The sequence below is a fragment of the Pelodiscus sinensis genome, chromosome 9, assembly GCF_052426305.1.
Source record: "Pelodiscus sinensis isolate ZL-2025 chromosome 9, ASM5242630v1, whole genome shotgun sequence".
Taxonomy (NCBI): Eukaryota; Metazoa; Chordata; order Testudines; family Trionychidae; genus Pelodiscus; species Pelodiscus sinensis.
The window spans coordinates 14,145,927-14,169,603 of record NC_143060.1 but is presented as its reverse complement, the minus strand read 5'-3'; the positions used below and the strand labels follow the sequence as shown (position 1 = coordinate 14,169,603).

The 23,677-nt window shown below is 42.9% G+C and overlaps 1 protein-coding gene across 6 annotated transcripts in view; it reads left to right on the top strand.

Moving 5' to 3' along the window:
* Nucleotides 1-968: 968 nt before the first annotated feature.
* Nucleotides 969-23,677, top strand: part of USP24 (ubiquitin specific peptidase 24) — a 114,524-nt gene continuing 91,815 nt past the window's right edge. For 5 of the 6 annotated variants that reach the window (XM_075936047.2, XM_075936046.2, XM_075936048.2 and 2 more), the window contains exon 1: nt 970-1,419. In XM_075936047.2, the coding sequence (XP_075792162.2) occupies nt 1,108-1,419 (312 nt within the window). In that variant the 5' untranslated portion in view covers nt 970-1,107. Of the gene's footprint in view, nt 1,420-23,677 lie in introns of all 6 variants that reach the window. The other variant, XM_075936049.2, reaches the window with a different exon arrangement.

The window sequence follows — 23,677 nt, the reverse complement described above, 5'->3', positions numbered from 1 at the left end:
CTGCTTTTGCGAAAAAACTTGACAGCTGTCTACACTGGCCGCTTGAATTTCCGCAAGAACACTGACTTCCTACTGTCTGAAATCAGTGCTTCTTGCGGAAATGCTATGCTGCTCCCGTTTGGGCAAAAGCCCTCATGTGCAAATGCTTTTGCGCAAGACAGCCAGTGTAGACAACGCGGTATTGTTTTGCACAAAAAAGCCCCTATAGCGAAAATGGCAATCGGGGCTTTCTTGTGCAAAACCGCATCTAGATTGGCACAGACACTTTTCCGCAAAAAGTGCTTTTGTGGAAAAGTGTCCGTGCCAATCTAGACGCTTCTTGCCGCAAATAGTTTTAACGGAAAACTTTTCCGTTAAAAGCATTTGCGGAAAATCATGCCAGTCTAGACATAGCCGTGCTGTGTAGCGCTCCCTATTTCGAAATAAGATATGCAATTGACGTAGCTCAGTTTGCATATCTCATTTCGAGTTAAGCCCCGCAGTGTAGATGCACCACAAAAGCACAGGTAGATCCTAAAGGAGGCTCTTCCCTCCCTCCCCCATCCCCGATGCCAGCCCCCTACAGGACAGGGGCATTAGAGTCTGGCAAATCCTCCTCCACTCGCCTTTCTATTTTCCTCTAGCAGCCTTCCCCATCAGATCCCTGGCAGTCCCTCCATTGCGCTTCTCCTCCAGTCCCGGGGGGGGGGGGGTCTCCATCCCATTCCCTCAGCTTCCCCTGGAATCCTCCTCTCCACCCCCATCTCCTCCCCCCGCGCTGCCCAGGAGGAAGCTGCACCCAGCCCCTCTGCTGTCCCCTCTCCCTGCCCTTGCACCAGCCTCTTTTGGTTCCCATGGCAACCTCCTTATGCCTCGCTCCGCCCTCTCAGTTTCCCCCCCACTCCATTCATACCTAAGCAGCCACGCCTCCTCCCTTGTCATGTGACTAGGGCCCCAGAGGCCTCCCCCCCCTCCCACTCGGGCTTCCCGGGCCGCTTCCGGGTGGGTGCGGGGCTACTCCGCGGCGGTCCTGAGGCGGAGGGGGAAGGTGGCCGTCAACATGGCGGCGCGCAGAGCGAGCAGCGCCTGAGCCCGGCTCCCGGCCCCTTTCCCCCGCCCGGCCCGGCCATGGAGAGCGAGGAGGAGCAGCACATGACCACGCTGCTGTGCATGGGCTTCTCGGACGCGGCCGCCATCCGCAGGGCCCTGCGCCTGGCCAAGAACGACATCAACGAGGCCGTGGCGCTGCTCACCAACGAGCGGCCCGGCCTGCACTACGGCGGCTACGAGCCCATGGACAGCGGGCCGGGGCAGCCGGGCCAGGGCGGGCACGGCTCGCCGGCGGGCGGCCAGGGCTCCCGCGGAGGGGACGGCGACGGCGGCGGGGGGAGCGGCGGCTTCGACCCCCCTCCCGCTTACCATGAGGTGGTGGAGACCGAGGTGAGGCGCGGCGGGGGACGGGGCTGCCTTCGCTGAGAGGTGTCGGGCGGGGCCGGGCGGCACCTAACGGGCCGGCCCCTCCTCCGACCCGGTCAACGGGCCGATTCCCCCGCAGGGCCCTGGGACCGGGACCCTCCGGGCACAGCCCGTCCGCCCGGCTGAGCTCCCGCCGCTCGCCCGGCTGCTCAGCCCCCTCCCAGCCCATCTCCCGTGCACGAAATACCCGGCAGGGCCCCAGCAGCATCCTAGCTGTAAGGCTCCCGCTCTGTGACTCCGCCCGGCCAGGGCGGCTGGGGCCAAAGGCGTCGGGGGGCTGGTCTGTTTCCGCTCCTGCCTTGGGGGGTGGGGTGCCACGGGGGGAGCACCGCTTTTGCTGCTCGCTGATGTGGTGGCAGAGCACAGTCTGATGGTAGATTCTCCCACAATCTGGATTTTGTTGTAGGTTGCCCCTAAAATGGAGCTCCACCCTTGTGGTAGTCCGTTTCAGCCATCATCAAAGTATCGCTGTCCCCCTGCCAACGAATAGCATAAACCTGGACTTTTGCTCCTGTTTAATGATAGTGGAGGAAATAGGTCTTATTTGTTTTCATTTTCTAGAAAGTGAAGTGCTTGCCATTCACTCAGCTTTTTAGGAATACAGTGTTATGTGGCTTTGTCAGGATTCTTCTTTTCTTTGCCTCATTGCATCAGCCAGGTGGCTGTACACTGAAATGTTTTTTCTTATTACTGCTATTGCTTATTATTGGGTTAAAAGAAGAAAAAAACTAGTGTGATTTTTCTTGTTTTACCTTGAACAAAAAATAGTTAATACTGATAAAAGTAATTAAAATAAGAATGACAACTTAAAAGATGTGGAATTGTAATTAAAAGGTCTTAAAATATTGACTTCCCAACTTTATACACTTATCTATGTTTCAGAATAGTTTTTTTGATTCTGGTATGGAAGAGTATTGCTCCTTCACAACTTCACTGCCTCTTATTTATCTGCTTTTATCTTCTTTGATCATGCTGCTCTGGCAGTAATGCCAGCCTTATCAACCTTATGCCAGCTTCTCATGCAAACATTTATGCTGCCTCTGTTGTGTGGATGCCTTCACTGACCACTTTTGTAAACCTACTATCCTTTCTTCCCTCAAAATTTGGCTTGAGACTTCACCTTTCACATGAAGCTTTTAAGAAATTAACTAATTAATGTATAGGTTGTTGAATATAGGGGGATTGCTGACAGCCACCAGCTTTCCTAAACGTTGCTGTTAGGTGTATGAACATCTTTGTATATGCAAGCTGTCCTACTTTCACTGCGTTATTTTACTTAGGGTGTGATCCTGCAGATCTTAGGCACATGAATAGTCCTTTCGAACTCAGTGGGTTGTATCTTCAGCAGATGAATTAGGATATACATCAGTCAATGATGTAGCCCACTGGGTTATCTGACATGCATAAACATTACTCATGTAAAGATGTCTGCAGGATCAGACCCGTATAATGTTTGAATCAACAAAGTTACTATGGGTAAACCACTAACTTGCTTCTAGAATCTGCTTAATGATCTGCTGTCATTAAGCCGTTTAGAGCAGCAGGAAGGCTTGTTTTAACATGTTAATTTCAAATAAATTTGAACAGTTACACATGGATATAGTACTTATTTCAGTGTGATATTTAAAGGAACACCTTTTATGTAAACATTACCAGTGTTTACCTATTCTTATTACAAATTAAATCTAAGATTATCATACAATTTCTGAAAGGATAGCAGGGGAGAATTATTTTGTTTTTTTGCCCGTTATGTATAATGAACTCATTGTTTCCCTTTACCATTAAAATGAAAACATTTTATTATTAGCCTTATGGAAACTAGAGAACAAAACACAGAAAATGACAGTTGCAGAGGTATTAGGAACATTTGCGGGTACAGTTTCAGCAACAGGATCCACCCAAATGCAAGGGTTCTTTCACCCTGACAGATCTTACTACAAGATTGAGAGCCTATTTTTCATATAATGTGTAAGTTTTATTTACAAGAATAGTTTAGGGAACAAAATTAGATTTTTTTTTTTTAAATTTCATTGTTGCAACTCTCGACTTATTCCATGTTTTCCTCTTTAACACAATAACTGGATACAGCTCATACATTGTTTTGTTTTAAATTGTAACCTGAAACATTTCTGCATATACTTATATTAGGAGACTATTATAGATAGACTCCCTCTGAAGCAGAGCTTCAAGATATGCAGTTGGTTAAAGGACATAGGCTCTTCAAAGCGTTTGTTTGCAACATCGGATGTTCTTTTTCTTATTAATGTTAGTTTATTATAAACTAATGCATTTTAAAATCCAATTTATATTTTACTTTTTTATATATATTTATCATCTTGGACAAAGAAAAATACTTTCAGGTTCTTAGTATTGCAGTGTTCAGGTTCAAATACTGTAAGTGAGTATTGGGGGAGCCTTGTTATGTTTTATAATCACGTGTTTTAACAAAGTGAAAAAATTTGGGCAGATAATGTTGATTTTTGTTTGTTTGTTTCCTTATAGTAATTTTAGATGCCACCTTTGTGCTTCAGATGTGTTGTTTCTGGGTTGATAAATAAGGTGTTCTCTTGTGAATCCATGAAACTTACCAAAGAGATATATTTCCAGAGCATTTGGATATTCCTAGAAACACCTGTATATGATGTTTATCATTATTGGCGTTCCATGTTGAGGAACCCATATTCACAGTTTTTGATAAATAACCAAAGTGATGGAGTTTAGAATAGTCATATAGTTCACTTGAAGATTATGATGCGTGCCATTATGACAGATTATATTATTGCATAATTCCTTACCCTTAGCACCAAAAAAGTCTGTCCAATCCTTATCAACTCCATCCATCTCTGAGATGTGTGTGGGAGTGCACATTGTTTCCCATATGGGAAACAGAGTCTGTCTAGTATTTAAAGCTTAAACACCAAAAAACTTGATATCTAGGAGACCTTTCTGAGCTCTTAATTCCCCTTATGCTAGTGTGTTCTTTGAAGCCCCATGTGCTTTTGAACCTGAGGCTTGCAGTGTATCTGTGTCTTAGTGGGCTCTTGGGTTGTGGGATCCCCTCTCTTAAGGACTTATGGTAAAAACTGAATAGGATTAAATCCTTTTTTATTTCAGAGGTGTTTTTGTATGTTTCTTATTTTTCTGAAAGCAGTATTCTCTTGAGCTAAGAATTATAAACTTTGATTCAGTGATTAAAATGTCTAAGGTGTGTGCTAATAGGAACTACATACATATAATATTTAAATCATGGCTAATATACAATGGAATCGCGTAAGGAATACACTTGTTAATGTGTGTTAACATTAAACATGTTAAGGATATGCGGTCGAAGGCTAGATAAAGTCAAAGGATGAAAATCTAAAAGGTGGAATGTTAAGAGAAAATCCCATGAGAAAACAGGAAAGGAAGAATTTATTCAGGAATATAATATTTTGATCAGGGACACTCTGCAGTACATTAATAAAGGTGATCTAATAATAACATCTCTTGGTTTAAGCATTGTGGTGAATGGATGAGTTTCAGTGAGCAAGGTCCAAGAGAGTCTGCTTGTACCTACCTTCCATGAATAGATTAGACATTTGTCATGAAGGGGGAAGAGCTAAGGAACTGTCTCATCCTTTTATGACAGTAGTGAAGTCTATGGTTGTTACATTGTTACCATCCTCCACTAAATGGATCAAAATAAAAATTATCCTGTGAAGGCAGAAATTGATCTTAAAGAGAGAATTTGGTGGTGGTGGTTATGACTCTTACTCTGATTATTAAGAGGAAAACCTGGATGGCTGGTAGCTCATTATGTATCTTAAGCTCTATGGTATGACAGAGTAGTGACTTGCTGTGTGATTCACCCATACTAGTTGGATTTGCTGTTCTGCAATTTTGTGTTAGTTTCATTTCCCAACTTTACAAATAAAAATAATCTGAAATGCATTTTAGTTTATTTTAGATAGGAATTTCCAGTTCAAATACCTGAGATGTTACTGCATTTTTCAGCTACCACTCAAATTAATACAGGTTGAAACTTTCTAGTCTGGCACACTCTGGTCAGCAACATCTGGGATCAGGCATGTTTTTAGTTAGCTGGATGCCCACTTACCATGGGTGTGGCCAAGTTTACTGTGATCCCATAAAGTTTGTTTACAGCCACTAGTCCTGGCTCTGTGTTCTGTGCTGTTATTTACCTCTTTTACCCCTAAAAGTCTTCTAAGCAGCAGAAGTAATGCTACTAGATAATAATGACCTCCCATGGTTCCTCAAATTCTGTGGTTTGGCCTGGTCTGGTCCCAAGGGTGTGGTACAAGAGAGGTTCAACCTGCAGTGATGGTAGAAAACGATACTCTGTCAGTCCAGTGTCTGATTCTTGCTGTAGTCTTGACCCAGTATCATTGCAGACCAAGAGCTAGTCATGCAAAGTTTGATAGGTTTTGTCAGGATGAAGTTGTCTACCTTTTATATTTGTTGCTAGCTTCAACCTGAATCAGTTCAGTTACCACATCAACAAATTTGGCCCGAGAGAAATAGATTGCATTCAAATTTGGCCCGAGAGAAATGTTTTTGTGAAACTGTTCTCAGGCCAGTGGTCCTGAAGCATAGGTTTATTTGCTGAATAATGAGTTGGAACAGTAGCCAAAAGAGACTTCAGTACAATATCCACGATAAACGTCATCTGTTTTTCGCCTACCCCCTTCCTTCTCCTGGAACTTTATTCTGTAGAGAAGGATGTAGATTCAGAGTTGCTTACTGCTGGTCTTGCTGATCAAACCTGAGTGGTGGAGAAGTTCGGGCACACTCCAGTCCCTCAAAAAAGGACTTCTGTCCCTCATTGTGGTACTCAGGGAGTTAAGTGTAAGGCCATATTTCCATGCCTGGATTTTGGTGGCTACACTAGAGCCCGTGCTCTGTAGGAGGGAAATTATTTACAGAGCATCCTTGGTAGGGATGTAAAAGAGTAGTCGACTACCTGATAAGCCTAGATAATTACTAGCAGTCCCCTCCCCCGCTGCCTCTATAACTGAGGCAGCAAATGGGGGGGGGGGGGGAGAAAGAAGGAACTGGTTCCTCCCAGCATGGTCTCTGCTGTGTTTCTTGTCCCTCCTCCCCTGCACTGCTCCTCCGGCAGCAGCCTCTGTCCAGAGTGGGTCCCAGCAGTGACTTTGGATTCCACACCCTTCCCCGTGGACATGTGCTGCTGGATCTGGCGTGAGCTGGGACTGAGCAAGCCCGGCTTACACTGGGTCCAGGAGCTACTGCCACTGTAGCTCTGCAGTTTAACTGTAGTAGGAGCCAGGTTGCTATGCACTCAGCTCTTACTACATTTAAACTGCAGAGCTGCAGCAGGGGTAGCTCCTTCTAAGCCCCTATCCTTATAAACTAATCACGTAGTCAATATAAATTGTATTAGCTAAACAATTATCCAGTTACCCTCCTGTTAACATCCTTAATCTGCAGCAACACTAGAAACAAGTCTGTTTCTCTCTTTCCCCACCCTCTTATCTTCTCCACTGACTGGCACTTGCGTTGAATGCTGAGCAGGGTAGAGCCAAGGCCCCTGCTCAGTACTGATGTCTGGGGTACTATAAAATGGGATCCTCCATCTTGGGTGTACAGGGCAGTTATTGCAGTACTTGAGCTGGGCAACCCTTGAGATGAGAGAACCAATATAAACTCCTGAAATGTATGAGCTATGAAAAGACAGCAAATTTTCTGTTCAGGATGTACTTCTGGCATATAAAGCTGTTGAAAAGTGGTTGAACACACAGGCTGTAGTAATAGTATTCAGCATACACCAGCATGTTTCTGTTGTGTGTGTTGAACTTTGTTAGCATTTTAAGGCATGCCAGAAAGTGTGCATAGTAGAGTAAATGATAATCCAGAAATAGATTAACTAAGTGGCACACTGTTATCTAGATGGTATGTTTCAATGCCGTTTGTTAGCCTGTGGATGGGATTTTTTTTTTTTTTTAAACTAATGGATATTTTTCCCTAAACAGAACTTTGGTGGTCTGGGAATTACATTGTATCAGTGTGTTTGCCTCAGGAAAGTTAGAAGTTTTGGTAATACAAAATGGTAGAGCTTCAGGCATGATATAGGTTACAGAACAGGCTTGTATTCCCCACTTTCATTTCGAGTTCTGTTGCCTCTAATTCATACTACAGGTGTAAATAGATTTATAAATGATTGCTTCATGTAATGGTGACTGTAAAGGTAAATGTGACCATTATGCACTCACTAATATATGCAGAAATTGGATGTTTGAATCTGTTATGGTGAGGGAGAATGCTGGACAGAACAGAGGTTTGGTCACCTTTTTCCCTTGTGAAAATGACCTGACACATAGATAGGTGTTGAATGCTGAAATAGTGTTACTCTAAGATAGCATGAAGGATACCAGAGCATCACTTCTCCCCCAACTACTGCTGTGTCAACCTGGGAGGGGATCCCTGATCATGGTGTGAAAACAGAATGCCCCATACACTAGCACAGTAGTTCTCAATCGGGGTACGCATAAGTCTGAGGGTACACACAGGTCTTCCAGAGGTTACTCAACTCATCTAGATCATTATTTCTTAAATGAGGGGTTGCATCCCCTAGGGATGGTACAGGACAGATTTTACTGGGTCTCCAGCATCGGGATGGCAAGGAGGCCCCATGGAGCTAAGATACGTGTTTCAGCCCAGCCACCTGGAAGTTGAGTTTCATGCAAGGCTCACAAGTTAGTAACAGGTTCACACTGAAATGTAAGTACAATACTTATAATTATAAAATAAATCAATTAGAATATAAGGTAAAAATGGGAGAGCCAGCAATTTTTTAGTTCCAGTGTGCTGTGACACTTTTGTATTTTTGTCTGATTTTGTAAGCAAGTAGCTCTTAAGTGAGGTGAAATTAAAAGTATGCAAGACAAATCCGAGTCTGAAAGGGGTACAGTAGTCTGGAAAGGTTCAGAACCACTGGGCTATCACTGAGCCATCCTGATGCACTAAATAAACTTTAAAAGCTTCAGGGGGTAGCCGAGTTAGTCTCTACAGGATAAACTTAAAAAAATGTTTAGTGCTACCAAGCGATTTGTTGTGTTTTAAGTTTATAAATATACTGTTATGGTTGAGAAAAGGAAATGTATAAATGCCTCTTTTTATGTAGACTGAAACTTGAATTGTTGATTTAGAGAGAACCAACATTTAACTAAATGTCATTGCAAATAAGCTTGGCCTAACTATTGATTAGTCAATTTTGTTGATATCACCATGCCCATCTCATCAAGAAAAACAAATTGTATGTCAAAAAGCAATGCAAAAATAGGAGGTGGTGTTTGTGTGTTTTTTGCAATCCTTATAAAACATAATTAGTAGCACAGTAGAGTTTCAGTTGTCCTGAAAGGTACTTCTTGCATACAGCAGAACACTTCGAGCCACCTAAAGTTGTACCTCCTTATGATTAGGCCCTCTTAGAAATAACATACATTGACCGTGTATCAGATTTGCTCCAAACAGTAGAGAAATTGATTTTGAAGGAATCTCAAATCCAACATGCTTTTTAAAGAATGTGATGTACAGAATTCTAAATTAAGCTGTTTTCACTCTTGCTGACCATAATAGAAGCTGTTGCATGTGCTTCAAATAAGGTTTTGAATGAAGATGAACATCCTTTTTTTTTTTAAGTGGCAAATCTACATAATCTCTCTCGAGTGGTATCAGAAAATTAGCAAAATGTATACTTCACTGTAAGGATGTTAAAATGCGGTTAATTGACTAGTCAATGGAATTTCCATCAATTAGTTTATAGGCACTTCCTCATTCCTCCTTTGAAATGTATTGACTCTCTCCCCTCTCTTCCCCCCCCCCCCAGCTGACTCCAGGCTCCGTGCGGCACTTCCAGAACCCGAGGCGGGTTTTGAGGGGAAGTACCACGCGGAGCCCGAGATCAGCTGGGGACTCCCCAGCTGACCTCGGGCTCCAATGCCCCTTTAAAATGCACAGAAGCGGCATTTCAAAGGGGTAGTGGAGCCCGGGATCAACTGGGGATTCCCCAGCTAATCCCGGGCTCTGCGCAGCATTTCCCCAGAACCCGGGGTCAGCTGCGGACTCTGGGGAAATGCCGCAGGGAGCCAGGGGTCAGCTGGGAGTCCCCAGCTGTGACCCCAGGCTCCACAGCAGCTGCCCCTTAGAAACACCAGAAGCGGCATTTTGAAGGGGCAGCCACTGCACAGCTGATCCTCACAGCAGCTGTGCAGCACTTCCCCTTTGAGACACTGCCTTGGGGTTACAAAGCAGCAGCGCCGCAGAGCACTATCTTATAGAGGCAGCGGGGGGGGGGGGGGGAAGAGAGATTGACTAGTCAAATGACTATCAGAGAAGCATTTGCTTCTCCGATAATCGACTAGTCTTTAACATCCTTACTTCACTGTCATGAGATTGACTTGTATGTCTTTTCACTTGGACAGAAGGAAAGGAAGAAGGCAAAAAAATTCAAGAAGTCTGCTTGCCAAACATTCTGCCTTAAATTTGAGTATTCACTGAGCCATATAGGAAAAATTCTTCTTCCCTTAAAGGCCAGTATTGAGTTTATGGTATGACACATCCTCTCCAGTGAAAAACCTCATCATACTTAAAAGCAGAAGTTCAATATCTTTTTCAGATTTTATTGAATGTACAAGGTACTACTAAACCAACTTCCCTTTACTTCAGGGCAACTCAACTTTGGAAGCTCTGGGGGCCATAATGATATTCGCAGCACATGCCGAGAGCTGCAACTTAAGTGTGGTTGCATATACATGCAAATATTTGTGCAAATGCTTCTTTTACACTGACGGGTATGAATACAAAGATTAAGGCAAGACTACACAACACGCAGGCCCCATTTAAGTCAGTTTTGCTGATATTAGTAAAATGCAATATTTACCCGATTTCCACCCATATGACAGCACTTTTAATGAGCAATGACAGTCCAGGAATTTAACTACTAAAATGCATATAAACAGAAGACCGTTCATTGTATTGACTACTTTTTTGCTTTGGCTTCACAACAGTCCAGGAATTTAACTACTAAAACACATATCACCCCAAACTGCACCGTGGGCCACAAACAAATGGGCTGTGGGCCGCATGCAACCCACGGGCCGCTTGTTGAGTAGCCCTGCTTTACTTCCTATCGCTGTTGCAAAGTGAAAGGCATAGTTGAATTCTAAATTTTGTTTTATAGTGGTATCCTTGCTGGAGGAAAAGACTCAAAATGGAGACAACCCAGCAGTGTTCAGAAACCAGATGTAGGGATTCTGTAGAGAGAGCAGAAAAGATTTTTGTAGGGAAGCCATGAGAGCCTGGAAGTATGACCAGAGAGCGCACATATTCTGCGTGATCCAATAAGTATCCATGACTAATACTAAACTGGAATATAGTAGCAACTGTGGAGGTCATAATGGTTGTAGAGTCTCTTTGGGTATTCTCTTACTCTTTTAAATTATTTCTGATAATCTTACTCTGATCTCCTTTTTAAAAGTGTGAGGGTATGTTTCCTAGTTATCCCTAACTCACTTTCAAGTATGTCCTCTCTTTTTGAATTTGTGATGTATGAGTGATTGTTCCACTATATCATGTTGTACAAGGATGAAGTGGTACTATATATTCATCCAAGATTGTTTTAAAAAGTAGCTTTATGTTTTAGGTGGGAAGAATGTTGGCAGAATGATGGAATTCCATGTTGCACAGTGTTCACAAAGCCTCTTTTCTACAGGTACAAGAAGCAATTTTTCACTAGCTGTACTGCATGCCTCTCAAAACTGAGTTACAATAATAAGGGAATAGAGTAGTTTTTGAGCTTTATGGTGAAGTGACTCAGGACTTGTGGATTCTGTTCCTGGATCTGCTACAGCTTTACTGTGTAACTTTAGGCATATCTCTCTGCTGTAGTTTCCCTCTGTAAAATGAGAATAACTGTTGTCCATCACAAAAGTCTGCTGTTGAGCTTTAAGGCTTTTAAAGTGCTTTGACATACTTGCACAGAGGTAGTTATATGTTTGCAAAGGATAATTGCTTTGCCATGTATTATAAATCTTATTCTTTAAGTAGATTAGTGTGTTAAAGTTTAACCCCATGATTGTTCTGTAAATTTTAGACACTTCTGTGCCTTGCAAATACTGATTTTGAACTATACAGCATTAAGAACTTTGCATGTTGTGGAAGTTTTTACAATGTGTTTTGCATAAGAATTGGCCTTGTAAAATAATTAAGCAATCAAATAAAGTTTTGTGATAGATGCTGTCATTAAATTCCTGTCAAGCTGCTATGTGACTGTCAGGTGGCATTAGAATTAACATACGGCACCTAATTCTTTGCACTTGCATTTCTAAAGACTACTGAGCCTGGTGTAGGACATTTTTCTCTGCTTCGTCTATTTTAAAATTGTTCAGTACTTTTTACAAAGTAACTTGATATCTTTCACTATTTATGAATCTTGATGTGCCCAGAGACCAAGAAATTACTTGAAGAGGGGAGTATTGGATGAGAATTAAGACTCATAGTTGGTAATAGAGCACTAAATTCTAACTTTGTATTTCTAAGGACTTGCAAATCACTTGGCATTTAATCTGCAGTGTATTGAAGTAGTTTTCACATAAAAATTAATGTTTTTAAATTATTTGACTGTCTCAGGAGACATGTTATGGGGTGATGTTTGTAGTCAGTGGAGGTGGAAGGTCAACTTTCTTTGTCAAAGCAGCTTCTCAGCTGGGCAGGAAGTCTCTTTGATATAACATTTTCTGGCTGCATTTTCTGGTCATCTTCCCAGTCAAGAGTGCTATTCTGTGGCAGCTGTTTAATAAGGAAGTGAAATACTAAAGGAAAGTGGGGATAAAAACAAATTGCCAGTGTTAGAAGTTAATTCCAGCAGATCATTTGGAATGCTTTTGGATTAACAAACAGTAGCCCTTTGTAAGAAGAGGGCTGGGAGGGTGAGGGAGGTGCTTATTTCTTTTGAAACCTTTAGTTTCAGAAGTACTTGGATATGTTAAATTTGCCATAAAGTAGTTTTCAGTATGTATGTTTGACAAGCTCTGTGAGCCAAATTTAGCGGAGTCTGAGGTAGTCTGAATTTACTTCACTTCTTCTTCGGCTCCACCACTTGCCTTATTTACACAAATGTAGACTCCCTTTCTACTTGTACACGTGTCACCAATTTGCAGTATACACCTCCTTACTTATAGTCTCCATATTTGTCCTATGGAGTTTAAAGGAGCCTAGCATAATGTAGGACTATGTCTACGCTGCAGGCTTTTTGCTCAAGAACAGCCGTTCTTGTGCAAAAACTTGGGAGCATCTACACTGCACGCGCATTCTTGTGCAAGTAAATTTACAGTACAGTGTTAGAACAGAAGGCGTCTTGCACAAGGGTTATTCCTCTCCCCACAAGGAATAAGCCCTCTTGCGCAAGAAGGCAGTGTGGACGGGCAACAGGGGTTTCTTACGCGAGAAACCCTTATGGCTAAAATGACCATCAGAGCTTTCTTGCACAAGAGAGCGTCCACACTGCCATAGATGCTCTTGTGCAAAAGCACGTCTTTTGCGAAAAAGCACATGACAGTGTGGACGCGCTTTTGCACAAGACCTTTTGTGCAAGAACACTTGCGCAAAACAGTTCTTACGCAAGAAGCCTGCAGTGTAGACATAGCCTAGGTTGCAAGCTGTCTGGGTGATGTGCAAGAAAGTGGGGAGGAGGGACAGCTAACTGAAGGTTCTAAGAGGAAGAGTTTTAAAAAAGCCATCCCCTACTTGAATTTACGTTCATTTTAGCTCCTTGCTGTATAACTTTTGCTCTTTCCCACTCCTACATTAGTAAGTGGGAGTAAGTAAGGCTAGAAGTGGGAATTAAGCTCCATGTATGGAGGCTTAAAACTGGTACAATATATTTTTCTCTTCACAGGAAGCAGAACTAGGCACTTGTTGACTTTCATAAGCAAGATTGCCTAATGGCTAGTGCTATATACTGAGATTTAAAAGAAAAAAATCTATTTCGTTTTCTTTCCTGATTTATTGTGATCACCCTAATTTAATACTTTTAGAATCCTGAAAACCTTTCCCTACTGATTTATTAGGTCATTAGGTAAATATTTTTATATCTCTAATATTGCAGACATCTGGAAGATAATAAGGTGATAGGTAATAGCCGGTATGGAATTGTAATGAACAAATCATATCAAACCAATCTGATAGCTTTCTTTGATAGGATTAACAAATTTTGTGGATAAGGGAGAAGCGTGGATGTGGTATTTCTAGACTTTAATAAAGCATTTGATACGGTCTTGCATTACCTTATCAATAAACTAGGGAAATACAACCTAGATGGGGCTACTGTAAGGTGGGTGCATAAACTGTCTGGATAACCATTCTCCAAGAGTAGTTATTAATGACTCTGTCATGCTGGAAGGGCATAACAAGTGGGGATCTGCAGGGATCTGTTTTGGGGCTGGTTCTGGTCAATATCTTCATTAATGATTTATTGGCCTAGAGAGTATGCTTATTAAGATTGTGGATGATACCAAGCTGAGACGGGTTGCAAATGCTTTGGATGATGGGGCCATATAATTCAAAATGATCTGGACAAACTGCAGAGATGTTCTGGGGTAAATAGGATGAAGTTTAAAATGCAAAGTATTCCACTTGTGAAGGACCAATCAGTTTTACACATACAGAATGGGAAGCGACTGTCTAGGAAGGAGTACCGCAGAAAGAGATCTAGGGGCTATAGTGGACCACAAGCTAAATATGAGTGACAGTGTGACACTTGCGGGGGGGGGGAGAGCAAACATGATTCTGGGGTGCATTAACAGGAGTGTTGTGAGCAAGACACGAGTGTGGTAGGTCAGGATTTAAAGATGTGGTATCCTGACAGGTGTTCTGCTCCAATCAGTCATGATAACCAGAAGGCTGCATGCATGTGTGCTCAATCATGTGTGCCATGATGACTTGCACAATTAGTCAACACATCACACTCTGAGAGAGCCCCGAAAGACCACAAATCAGATAAGGATTGAAGGCACCCAGACATGTTTGTTGTTAAGCAAAGTACAGTAATAGTTGTCACTAAATTCTACCGAATCGCAATGCATATGTACCTGTAACAATAGAGTCAGTCAGTGGGAGGTGCCACTGCCCCCTAGGCTGGACAAAGACTGCCCCTCCAAGATTCCACTTTATATACAGATACAAACAAGTTACACACCACTCCTGATGTGTCAGGTTACCACCCTCTGACCGTGAGGGCAGAGGACTGGACTTGATATATTGGCATTGGATTCAGAAAAGGGCATCAACAATTATTAGGGGTTTGGAACGGATCTTATATAAAGAGAGAGTAAAAAAACTGGGACTTTTCTGCTTAGAAAATAGGAGAGTAAGGGAGGATATAATCGAGGTCTGTAAAATCATGACTGGTATGGAAAAAGTGAATAAGGAAAAGTTTATATGTTCTCATAACATAAGAACTAGGAGTCACCAAATGAAATTAATAGGTAGCAGGTTTAAAACAAAAAAAAATGAAGTTTTTCTTCATGCAGCACGTGGTCAGCCTATGGAACTCCTTTTCAGAGGAGGTTGTAAAGACCACGACTTCAACAGGGTTCAAGAAAGAACTACTGGTAGATAAGTTTGTGGAGGTTTGGTCCATCAATGGCTATTAGCCAGGATGGATAGGAATGGTGCCCCTGTTAGAGGCTGGGAATGGGTGACAGGAGACGGATTGCTTGAAGATTTCCTTTTCTGTTCCCTCACTCTGGGGCATCTGGTATTGGCCACTGTTGAAAGGCAGGATACTGGGATAGATGGACCTTTGGTCTGACCCAGTATGGCCATTCTTATGTGTTTTCCTCTCAGGCTCCCTTCCTATGATGTTACTTAGATAATGCCAATCGCCCTGCACCTTGTGGTTCAATTAGAACATCTCTATCCATCATGCTGTCATTTTAGACCCTTTCCTAAAACTGGGTCGATATCTATTGGAGTGTGGGTCCCACGGTCTTTTTTAATGAGCTGGTAGTACATCCTTTTGGAATGTTCTTTTAACTTATTACCAGTACCAATTACTGTTCTAACCCTGGACCTATTACCAGTTAGTGTTTTGCACTCTCGGCCCTATTGATGCCAAGTTCTGTGAGCAGGGGCCTGCCTCTTGTTCATATGTTAGCTTTGCTTTATATTAGCCAAGTTTTGTCCATGAAAACTAGGCCTCAGGCCTGGGCTACATGGACTTTTGATTCAGGCCCTCATCTTACTACATTCCCCCACTTTTTGTATTTTCTGGAGAGGATGTTTACCCATAGTCTTGGAAGAGCATAATGCATGGATTGAAGGTGACCCAGTGGGCTAAACACTGTTACGTGGATACTTTACTGTTCCAACATTCTCACTCCATCTGTCTCTTCGTGTCCACATTCCCTCATACAACTGATGGACAGATTTTATTTGCCAATTGTATTTAGTTGAGGAATGTAAAATTTTGATTATTTGGCTAATCGAATAGTCAATGCAATTTTTATGATTCAGTTTTAGAAGTACTCCCAAATAGTCTCTCCGAATAATATGGATATGCTGTATATATTTGTATTGTATATGGGCATATATGTATAGTATGTATGTGTACATATGATACAACCTTATAACAATTTATTTTCCAATTTGGCATTGTGATCTGGCCCTTGTGGTACTGCAGATTAGGGCAATTAAACAATTATCTGTATCATTATTGAGCGTGTTTTGAAATTCTGGGATAGGAATTGTTAGTGTGTGTCTCAAGATTCTGTATATAAGAAGTAAAATAAATTTGGGGTAGTGACATTACAAATAAGGCCTTCATTTTACTACAATGAGAAGTAATTCTTCTACTCTGCACTGATTAGGCCACATTTGGACTATTGTGTCTAGTTCTGGGCACCACATTTCAAGAATAATGTGGAGAAATTGGAAGTCGAGAAAAGCAACAAAAATTATTTAAAGGTCTAGAGAAGATGACCTATGAGAGGAGACAGAGTTGGGCTGCTTTAGTTTAGAAAAAAAGAAGACTAACAGGGGACATGATAGCAGTTTTCAAGTATCTAAAAGGGTGTTACAAGGAAGAGGGAGAAATTGTTTTCCTTGGCCTCTGATGATAGGACAAGAAGTGATGGTCTTAAATTTAGCAAGGGAGGTTTAGGTTGGACATTAGGGAAAACTTCGGAACTGTCAGGGTGGTTAAATCCTGGAATAAATTGCCTAGGGAGGTTGTGGAATCTCCATCATTGGAGATATTTTAGAGCAGGTTGGATAGATATCTGAGGGGTTGGCAACCTATGACTCCTGAGCCAAATATGGCTCTTCTGCTGCTCCAGCTCAGCCCTCTCCCTTGCTCCCCTCAAATTACGGAGCCTGAGCTGGTGCTCCATCCTTATGACCCCCCGCAAGATTAGAGTGCCAGCACCGGCTTCCTGCCAGAATCCATCCAACTGGGAGCCACAGGAAGCAGTGCCTAAACTACTGTGCTTGCCTGTGAAAGCAAGTGTCCTCTACCCCCTCGTGCCTAGCCCCAGCCTCCTCACTTACCTCCTCCACTGAGACCCTGCACCCGCACTTGCTCCTGCACCTTCCTCTAGGCCAGATGCCTGCTCCTGCCACCTCCCCTCTGGACAGACACCCTACTCCCAGCCTGTACCCTACCTCCCACCCAGACCTCACATCTTCACCCCCCTCATGTACCCCATCTCCTGCACCTCCGTCCCAGTCACTGTCAGCCCTGTCCTGCACACTTAACTCCTCATTTTTAGTCCTCTCAGAGCTTGAGGGCTCACAAAATTCACTAACCCTGGAACCCCAGAAGAGTAAATCTGTCTTGAGGCCTTGAACCTCAGTCCTGCATGCCCCTCCTCCCAGCATGGGGCTGGAGCATCAGGCGAGTGAGGTGTTTTAGTTGGGGGCCACATCAGAGAGGATTATTTGGGGTTTTTGCTTCTCACTTGTGTGGCCCCTGATTTTTTTTTCTGTGGGTTAGTGACATCTGACCCAAAAAAGCTTCCCCACCCCTGTAATAAATAAAGATAATGTTGAAACCTTTTGCGCTGGACATATTTTACTTTATTGAAAACGAATGCAGGCCAAAAAGCCCCTAACTGGGGCCCAGCCCCATCTGGCTGTGGTGCCATACACTCCTGCACCTCCCCTCCCACACTTCAACCTGAGCCCATCATATACCTGAACCCCCTGCCCTGAGTTCCTCATACCCCCACATCCCCAAATTCCTGCACCCCCACATCCCGTCCCCTGCCATAACACTCCTGCACCCCCACATGCTCCAACACTGTCCCTTGAGCCCATCATACTCCCAGCCCTTCTGCTCTGATACTCTCACATACCCCAACCCAGACTCTGCACTTCCACATCCCCAGCCCTTGCCATAAGATTTACAGAAGACAGCCTGAATGCATGCATGAAGCTGGATTTGACTAGTTATGGTATTACCTTCAATGAAATGAGAGAGAAGATGCAGCAGCAGAACTCTCATTAAAGTCTTTGAGTACAATGTTTCATTTATGCAATTATTAATCATTGTCAGTTTTCAATAATGCTAAGGTTGTATATTTTCAGTCATGTAAATAGCCATTCTTATATGGCTCTTTGTTGACCACTTGTTCTGAATTTTGATGTGGTTTGTTTTGTCTTTTTGGTTTGAAAAGCTTGCCAACCCCTGATCTTAGATGGTGCTTGGTCCTGCTGGGAAGGCTGGGGATGATGACCTCTCAGGGTCCCTTCTAGTTCTATGATTGCAGCACAATTATGTTAATAGCTACTGTCCTGGCAGAAGTAAATAATATTACTGATTTGGGGTTTTTTAAAACCTGGAAATCTGTCATTCACTGTAGCACAATATTGAATTCCTACTGAAGATTGTCTGTTGGAGTTCTGGCAAACAGTATGTTTGTGTGTGATCATTCCAAAATGTTTATAATTATCCCTTGGCATCAGCATGATGACTAGACCGCTGGTTCCCATCCTGTGGCCTGTGGACCACTGGTGGTCCATGGAAAGTTTAAAATAAGGATCAAGCCCACCACTTTCTTTTCTTCTTTTTTTTTTCTCCCCCTGGGAGGAGAGTCTGAAATTGTAATACTTTGTAAAGGGATCCATATGCTCAAAGCTTGGGAACCACTGGTCTAGATCAGTGGTGTTCAACCTTTTTTCATTCGCGACCCCCCGGATCTGGGAAAATTTTTGTTGAACCACAAAAAAAAAAAAAAATAGCTCTGGCCCCTTTAACTTAATGCACCAGTCTGCTCCCTTGCCTCTCTCCCCACCCCCACCGCGTGTATGTCAGGTGCCGAGCCAGGAAAAGAAAATACCAGCTGGTCCGGATCAAAGTGCTGCGACCCCCCCAGGAAGTCTCACTGCTGGTGTAGACCATAAAATTGCAGCTATGAATGTGGAGTATACAAATCTGTTTAAAATGCTTCTTGTCATAATATTGCAAACATTTTCACGTTCAGATTTGTTTTTAATTACATGTAAGCTTGCAGTATCCATGACATTCTTTGTAATGGCGTTATTTTCCTCTTTCCTAGGCTAATGCGAGTTACCTAACTTTAAAAATGAGGCCAAAAAAGTTTGCCTTAGATGCCATTGCACCTCCTGATCAGTCATGGTTTCCAGACCATATGATGGTTATACTCAAGCAGTGGTTCTCAACCCTGTTTATCATTGTGGACTTCCTATGCAGCTCTCTGAGTTATTTGGATCATATCCACACAATAGATAAGCTATCTGTATGGTCTTGAGAATGTCACAGCGGGTGCAGTTATATGCTGATTGGGCTGCAGGTTGGGAACCACTGAACTAAAGGGCTCAATATTGCTTTTCTTTAAGCCAGATGTCCTCCAGGAAATCAAATGTCTGTTTTCTGATAGAGACCTAATATTTGGGCACAGTGTTGGACTGAATATCTAAGTCAGCTGGGCTAGGAACAACTGAATGGTAATTTTACATCATTTCCCTAGAAACCAGGAATTCCATTTCCAGCAGTGCTCTTATGAAAACTTAATTAAACTTAATTTCTTGACTGGATTGGGGCTAAGAGGATTTCCTCTTGAAAAGTGTATTTAGAATTCCTGTATCCAGTCTTAGATAGTATTCTGGTTTTGCTGAAGAAGGTTGCAGTTTTGAGTGCAGGAAATGGGAAACTGGAAGAAGATGACTCTATCATGGCTAATTATTAATAGTTATAAGGGATTATAACAAAATTAAGTCCACTGATAGATCCTTAGTAATATGTTACTATTTGTCTAAAATAGACCCAGAGCCTACATCTAGCTCTGAATATATTCAAAGCGTTAGAAAGTTGATAGGCGCATATTTAAATTCATTTGTTAAAAGAATCCCAGTTAGCTTCATCTAGATCAGGGCTATTCAACTTAAGAAGCCCTGGGGGCCACAGTGATAGGCACAGCACATGCTGAGGGCCGCAGCTTAAGTGTGGTTGCATATACATGCAAATATATGGAAATAACTTATTTCACACAATGCCCTGGCGCTCTAGGCACCTCCTCCTTGGGGGCTAGAAACACCAACACCCTGTATCCGTCTGTTCCAGCCAGCCAGCCCGTCCGCTTGCGTCTTTCAGTGCTCACACTGCCTGGGAGACGCCGTTGTGGAGCATGTTCCCAGTGGAGCCCTGTGTTCAAAGGATCCCCTCTGCAGGCCATGTGTTGAGCCTCATGTAAACCCAAATAGCACTGTGGGCTACAAACAAATGGGCCGTGGGCCACATGTGGCCCGTGGGCCATGTGTTGAGTAGTCCTGATCTAAATAGAGCTACTAGTCATAAGACAGAATACCAATAAAACAGACCTTCCTGACTTTGCTAATTAGAGCATAATTTTTTAAATATTCTGAGGTATTATCAACAAATAAAGCTAGACTGCGCTCAAATGCTAAATGTTTTTGTATGTATTATACTTACAAAACTTACAACATTGTAAATTACAGTGGGCTTCTCTGACACTAACTTGCTCTAATGAAGTTTTTCAAAGTTTAGTTTTGATTCTCTGAAGTTTAGCAATGGATGACAAGTTTGCTGTGAGCAATATGGATTAAATGAATTTGGGGTAATGTTGAGAACAGACAATTGGGATTCAAAAATCTTTGGCTTTGTTTCCAGATCTGCTGTTGACTTTGGGGAAATTGCCTAGATGCTGTGCATCTTGAAGTACAACTGTTTATAGAATCATAGGGCTGGAAGAGACCTCAAGAGGTCATTGAATCCAACCCCCTGCTAAAAGCAGGACCAACCCCATCTAAATCATCCCCGCCAGGGTTTTTTCAAGCTGGGACTTAAAAACCTCTAGGGACAAAGATTCTGTCACCTCCTTAGATAATTCATTCCAGTGCTTTACCACCCTCCTAGTGAAATAGTTTTTTCTAATATCCAACCTAAACTTCCCCCCACTGCAACTTGAGGCCATTGTCACCACTGAGAAAAGCCTCTGTCCATCCTCTTTGGAACTGCCTTTAGGTAGTTGAAGGCTGCTCTCAAATCCCCACTCATCATCTAAAATGAATAAAATGCAAATATTACATCTCACTCTATAAAACAATGTTTTGAGATACTTGGTTCAACTCACTGTATAAAATACAAAAGTGACTGGTGGAGGTCCACTGATTTTTAATATTCAGCTCTCAGCACATGCCGTAATAAATATATCCTAGCCAGAGTCAATCTTCCTTTTTCAAGATGGATTTGTAAAGCTTTAAAAAAATTGATAGACCCAGGACATACATGCAGGCTTGAAATTAAATGCTGCCATAAATGTTAGCTGTCCAGAGGAATTTTCATTGGAAGAGGGAACTGTAACTGCCATGTCTCTCTATCAGGATTCATTTTTCTCTCCTAGGTTGACAGACATCAAACATAATGGATCAAAGAACAGAGATAAATGCTCCCGGGTTTTATGGGTATCTTATATAGTGCATTTTATACTGCCTTTCATCTCAGTATCTTGAAGCATTTTGCAAATACTTAGGAATCGTGCCTCAGCACCCTGAGGTTGGGAAGTATCATTATTGCCATTTGATAGCTGAGGAAACTGAAGCTCTAGAAAGCTGTAACTTGCCCATTGTCACTGAGACATGCCTATTAAAAAGCTAGAAGCAGGTTTCTTATTTCTTATCGCCTTGTGCTACACTTCTCAAGCACTTATCTGTGGATGGTGGTTGGGTGCAGAAGGGAGTTCAGGGAAGGAGACTGGGGTGGTGGAGAGAGTGTGGGGTCCAAGAGGGAGTTAGTGTGAAGGTGGGGATTGAGGTGCAAGGGCCAGGAGGGACCATGGGTACTGGAGAGGATTCTGGCCTGGGTGAGGAGTGTAGAAGCGAGTGTAGGATCTGGGAGGGAGTTGGGGTATGAGAAGAGGTTGAGTGCCAAAGGCAGGCTCTGGCCAGGAGGTGCTTACCTAAGCAGCTCCTGGCCAGAAGCACACTCAAGCCTGCTTACCAACAGCACCAGACTGCCCTGTTCCATGTGGCCTTATGTGGTGCGAGCAGAGGCTTCATGTGCTGCTCCACCCCAGCAAAATCTCTCAGTTCCTATTGTCTGGAATCTGGATTTTGCTGGGAGTGGGGGTAGTGCACAAAGTCTTCCTTTCTAAGTCTCCCACAGTGCAGAGAGCCACAGGGAGCAGCCATCCACTTTGAGCGGTGCTGTTCCCTGCCACAGGGGTAGGCTGCAGGCCATATTAAAAGGCTTGGCAAACCAGATCTTGCCCAACCCTGGCATATAGACACAGATAAAATCACAGGAGAAGTCACTGAAACAACAAATTGAGATACTTAAATATTTGTTTTCTTGACCATGAGACATTCCTTTCATATTGTAAAAGCCACATTTATTTGGGGAGACTATTCAGACTTTCAGGTAGACCAGCGAATATTCATCCCAGGTCCTCAAAGGTTTTGGACCCCATTTACTTATTGAAAGACATGTGACTCATCTGTTTCTATCTTATGAATTTCATTAGAAGTAATAAAGTAAAATAATTCTGGTGATGCTTGCTTAATTTTAAGTAGCTATTTATATTAAATTACTGAAATTCAGTGGTTACACATTTACAGAAACCCCACATTTTAACATCTCTAGTTAAAACTTCCGTATAGGAAATATAGTGACAACAAGGAGCTCCATTGCTTGCTCAAATAGACTGAGTTCTTTACCAATTCCTTCCAGGTTAGTTCTTTTGTTTCTTTCACTTCCCTGATGTTTCTTACATTTCAATATGTTTTGTCTTTCTTCCTACCCATTTACTCCCCAGGGAATTCTGTGCCTCCCCTCCCCCCCCCCAAAAAAAAATGTGCACACCATATTTTTAAAATCTGCAAATTGTATTTGTCAGTAAATAAATATGGAGGCTCCAGCATTGCAGTGTGGAGCACAAGCCACTGGCTGCGTGAAGGTGGAAGATGACCCTGCAGGCCCCTGCCCTAGGACAAGGACTTTGCAATGAGGCTATACCCACTTCTGACACAGCACAAGGGCTAAGCCTGCCCCGGAAACACGCCAAGGTCTTGCCCTTTCCTGCCAGGCACATCAGGTGTGGGCAGGCGAACCAAGCATAAAGAGGCTGGATATGGGGGAATCTAGGTATGGGATAAGCGGGTTCTGTGTGAGGCAGTCTGGATACGGGTGGCTCATGGTGGGGGGGATCTGGATGCACAAGGCTCATTGGAGAGTTCTGGGAGCAGGGGCAATGGAACTCCGCAGGTGGGTTTGGGTGGTTGGGGTCAGCAGAAGGGGGGGTGCTGCTGCTGCAGCTTCAAAGAGAATGCTAGGTGACAGGCTCCTGGTTCACCTCACCCCTTCTTTATTCCATCCCATCCTCCTCCCCTGCTCTATCCCAAACCTTTATTTCCACAGGACCTGTTCCAAACATTCTGTCCTTAACTTCTGTTAAAGGTCTGCTTGTTTTAGTGTCAGATGGAAATATGTTGAGTGATCAGTATTTGAAACAGAGGAAATGGGTAGTTCGCTTTTCAGGCCGCTATTTTATTTGGCATCACTTTGCCATTTACTTCATGTTACACTTCACAAAAAAATTGGGTTAATATTGTATGTTCACAACTTCACCCTTTTCCTTGTAAATGCCTCTGAATTGTAATTGGGTGTCAAAAGTATAAAAAGATTGGGGAGCTTTGTTAGATACTATTGAAACACAGTATTGCTAATCCT